General features: G+C 44.7%; 1 protein-coding gene across 1 annotated transcript; it reads left to right on the top strand.

The window, feature by feature from the left end:
- Window positions 1-1,048: 1,048 nt before the first annotated feature.
- LOC146660260 (uncharacterized) lies at window positions 1,049-1,969 on the top strand. Its single transcript, XM_085421631.1, has 2 exons — window positions 1,049-1,059; window positions 1,237-1,969. Exons 1-2 carry the CDS (start codon window positions 1,049-1,051, stop codon window positions 1,967-1,969), a joined length of 744 nt encoding a protein of 247 aa, XP_085277757.1.
- Window positions 1,970-4,416: the final 2,447 nt, after the last annotated feature.

The raw sequence follows: 4,416 nt of genomic DNA, 5'->3' as shown, positions 1-4,416 counted from the left end.
ACACTAGGGCCAATGTTGTTGGCTGAGGCCATCCAAATTACACCAGGGACAGTACTTCCTGTGAGGCCATCATCACCACACCAGGGCCTTTGGTGCTGGCTGATACCATCCACATTACACAAGGGCCTGTGCTGCTAGCCTTCCATATTACCCAAGGGCCTGTGTTGCTGGCTGATGCCATTCACAATACTCAAGGGCCTGTTCTACTGGCTGATGCCATCTACATTACAGCAGGGCCTGTGGTGCTGGCCAATACCATCGACATTTCACCAAGGCCAGTGTTGTTTGCTGAGGCCATCCAAATTACACCAGGGACAGTGCTTCCTGCGAGGCCATCTTCACCACACGAGGGCCTGTGCTGGTGGCCTAAGCAATTCAAATTACACCAGGGCCTCTGTTGCTGGCCAACACCATCCACATTTCACCAGGGCCACTGTTGTTGGCTTAGGCCATCAACATTACACCAGAGACTGTGATGCCGGCTTCTACCATCCACATTACACCAGGGCCTGTGCTTCCTGTGAGGCCATCTTTACCCCACCAGGGCCTTTGATGCTCGTTGATGCCATCCACATTAGGGCCTGTGATGCTGGCCGATATCATGCACATTACACCAGGGCCAGTGGTGTAAGCTAAGGCCATCCACATTACACCAGGGTGTGTGTTGCTTACCATACCATCCACATTACACCTGGGCCTCTGGTGCTGACCGATATCATGCACATTTCACCAGGGCCAGTGGTGTTGGCTAAGGCCATTCACATTACACCAGGGTGTGTGGTGCTGACCAATACCATCCATATTTCACCAGGGACAGAGTTGTTAGATAAGGCCATCCACATTACAACAGGGCCTGTGCTACTGGCTGAGGACATTTACATTTCATCAGGGCCTGTGGTCATGGCTGAGGACATTCACATTACACCAGGGCCTGTGGTGCTGGCTAAAACCATCCACATTTCACCTGGGCCAGTGTTGGTAGATGAGGCCATCCACATTACAACAGGCCCTGTGCTACTGGCTGAGGCCATCCACATTATACCACGGCATGTGCTCCTTGTGAGGCTATCGTCAACACACCAGGGCCTGTATTGCTGGCTTAGGCCATCCACATTGCACCAGGGCTAGTGCTCCCTCTGAGGCCAACTTCACGACAGCAGGGCCTGCGCTGCTGTCTGAGGTCATCTACATTTCACAAGAGCCTTTGTTGCTGGCTGATGTGATCCACATTGGAAGGGAGACTCGGCTTCGCACCCTTCATTCACCCGTAGCTAGCCAGGCCCCTGTAACTGGTGCAGCCGAAGATAGCGTAGGCCCCGCTAGCTGTTCCCCGGCAGACCCCAAGCAGCTGGGGAAAGAGGGCGGCTGGGTGACGGTGAGGAGGAAGCATAGTCCTAAACAGAAGCCCCAGGTACACCACCAACCCGTTCATGTGTCTAACTGTTTTTTCCCACTCGGCGACACGCCCGCCGGGGGTCAAAATCTGGTAATTGGTGATTCTGTTCTCAGACATGTGAAGCTAGAGACACCAGCAACCATAGTCAATTTTCTTCCAGGGGCCAGAGCAGGCGACATTGAAGGAAATGCAAAACTGCTGGCTAAGGATAAACGTAAATTCAGTAAAATCATAATTCACGTCGGCAGTAATGACACCCAGTTACGCCAATCGGAGGTCACTAAAAGCAATATTGAATCGGTGTGCAACTTTGCCAAAACAATGTCAGATTCTGTAGTTTTCTCTGGTCCCCTCCCCAATCAGACCAGGAGTGACATGTTTAGCCGCATGTTCTCCTTAAATTGCTGGCTGTCTGAGTGGTGTCCCAGAAACGATGTGGAATTCATAGATAATTGGCAAACCTTCTGGAGGAAACCTGATCTTGTTAGGAGAGACGGCATCCATCCCACTTTGGATGGAGCAGCTCTCATTTCTAGAAATATGGACAAATTTATTAAACCCCCCAAAATATGACTATCCAGAGTTGGGACCAGGAAGCAGAGTTGCAGTCTTACACGCATCTCTGCAGCTTCTCTCCTCCTGCTACCCCCCTATCTCCTTACACAGAGTTTCTGTCTGCTTTCTCAGACTTTTTATCTGATTTAGTGCTCAGCTCAGATAAAATAATTATTGTGGGTGATTTTAACATCCATGTAGATGCTAAAAATGACAGCCTCAACATGGCATTTAATCTGTTATTAGACTCAATTGGCTTTTCATAAAAAGGAAAAGAACCCACCCACCACTTTAATAATCACACTCTAGATCTTGTTTTAACATATGGCATAGAAACTGAACATTTAACAGTGTTTCCTGAAAACCCTCTCATCATCATGTGATCATTTCCTGATAACATTTACATTTAAAATAATTGATTACACAGCAGTGGAAAGTAGACTTTATCAAAGTAGATGTCTTTCTGAAAGTGCTGTAACTAAGTTTAAGAATATAATCCAACCACTGTTATCATCTTCAATGCCCTGTACCAACATAGAGCAGAGCAGCTATCTGAATACTACTCCAACAGAGGTCGATTATCTTGTTAATAATTTCACCTCCTCACTACATACGACTCTGGATACTGTAGCTCCTGTGAAAACTAAGGTCTCAAATCAGAAGTACCTGACTCCGTGGTATAATTCTCAAACACACAGCCTAAAGCAGATGACTCGTAAGCTGGAGAGGAAATGGCGTGTCACAAATTTAGAGGATCATCATTTAGCCTCGAGAAATAGTGTGTTGCTTTATAAGAAAGTCCTCCGCAAAGCCAGAACATCTTACTATTCGTCACTGATTGAAGAAAATAAGAATAACCCCCAGTTTCTCTTCAGCACTGTAGCCAGGCTGACAAAAAGTCAGAGCTCTTTTGAGCCAACCATCCCTTTAACGTTAACTAGGAATGACTTCATGAACTTCTTCACAAATAAAATTCTTATCATTAGAGAAAAAATTACCAATAATCATCCCACAGATGTAATATTATCTACAGCTACTCTTAGTACCATTGATGTTATATTAGACTCTTTTTCTCCAATTGATCTTTCTGAGTTAACTTCAATAATTACTTCCTCCAAGCCATCAACGTGTCTTGTAGATCCCATTCCTACAAAACTGCTCAAAGAAGTCCTGCCATTAATTAATTCTTCAATCTTAAATATGATCAACCTATCTCTAATAATCGGCTATGTACCACAGGCCTTCAAGCTGGCTGTAGTTAAACCTTTACTCAAAAAGCATCTCTAGACCCAGCAGTCTTAGCTAATTATAGGCCAATCTCCAACGTTCCTTTCATATCAAACATCCTTGAAAGAGTAGCTGTCAAACAGCTAACAGATCATCTGCAGAGGAATGGTTTATTTGAAGAGTTTCAGTCAGGTTTCAGAGCTCATCACAGCACAGAAACAGCTTTAGTGAAGGTTACAAATGATCTTCTTATGGCCTCTGACAGTGGACTCATCTCTGTGCTTGTCCTGCTAGACCTTAGTGCAGCATTCGATACTGTCGACCATAATATCCTATTAGAGCGATTAGAACATGCTGTAGGTATTACAGGTACTGCACTGCAGTGGTTTGTATCATATCTATCTAATAGACTCCAATTTGTACATGTAAATGGAGAGTCCTCTTCACACACTGAGGTTAATTATGGAGTTCCACAGGTTCAGTGCTGGGACCAATTTTTTTTACACTATACATGCATCATTAAAAGACATAGCATACATTTTCACTGCCATGCAGATGACACCCAGCTCTATCTGTCCATGAAGCCAGATAACACACACCAATTAGTTAAACTGCAGGAATGTCTTAAAGACATAAAGACCTGGATGGCCGCTAACTTTCTGCTTCTTAATTCAGATAAAACTGAGGTTATTGTACTCGGCCCTGAAAAGCCTAGAAATATGGTATCTAACCAGATTCTTACTCTGGATGGCATTACCTTGGCCTCCAGTAACGCTGTGAGGAACCTTGGAGTCATTTTTGACCAGGATATCTCCTTCAACGCACGTATTAAACAAATATGTAAGACTGCGTTCTTCCATTTGCGCAACATCTCTAAAATTAGAAATATCCTGTCTCAGAGTGACGCTGAAAAACTAGTTCACGCATTTATTACTTCCAGGCTGGACTACTGTAATTCATTATTATCAGGATGTCCAAAAAACTCACTGAAAAGCCTTCAGCTAATCCAAAATGCTGCAGCAAGAGTCCTGACAGGGACTAGAAAGAGAGAGCATATTTCTCCTGTTTTGGCTTACCTTCAAACCCAGAATTGAATTCAAAATCCTGCTCCTCACATACAAGGTCTTGAATAATCAGGCCCCATCTTATCTTAATGACCTTGTAGTACCATATCACCCCATTAGAGCACTTAGAGCACTGATCCTGAATCCTCCCGTAGTTATGCTGCGATAGACGTA

Source organism: Rhamphochromis longiceps, linkage group LG10, assembly GCF_057381845.1.
Source record: "Rhamphochromis longiceps isolate RC_006_pf linkage group LG10, R_longiceps_female_GT1.1, whole genome shotgun sequence".
NCBI lineage: Eukaryota > Metazoa > Chordata > Actinopteri > Cichliformes > Cichlidae > Rhamphochromis > Rhamphochromis longiceps.
Note: the sequence above shows the minus strand (reverse complement) of the source record. Positions and strands in the feature narration are given on the sequence as shown.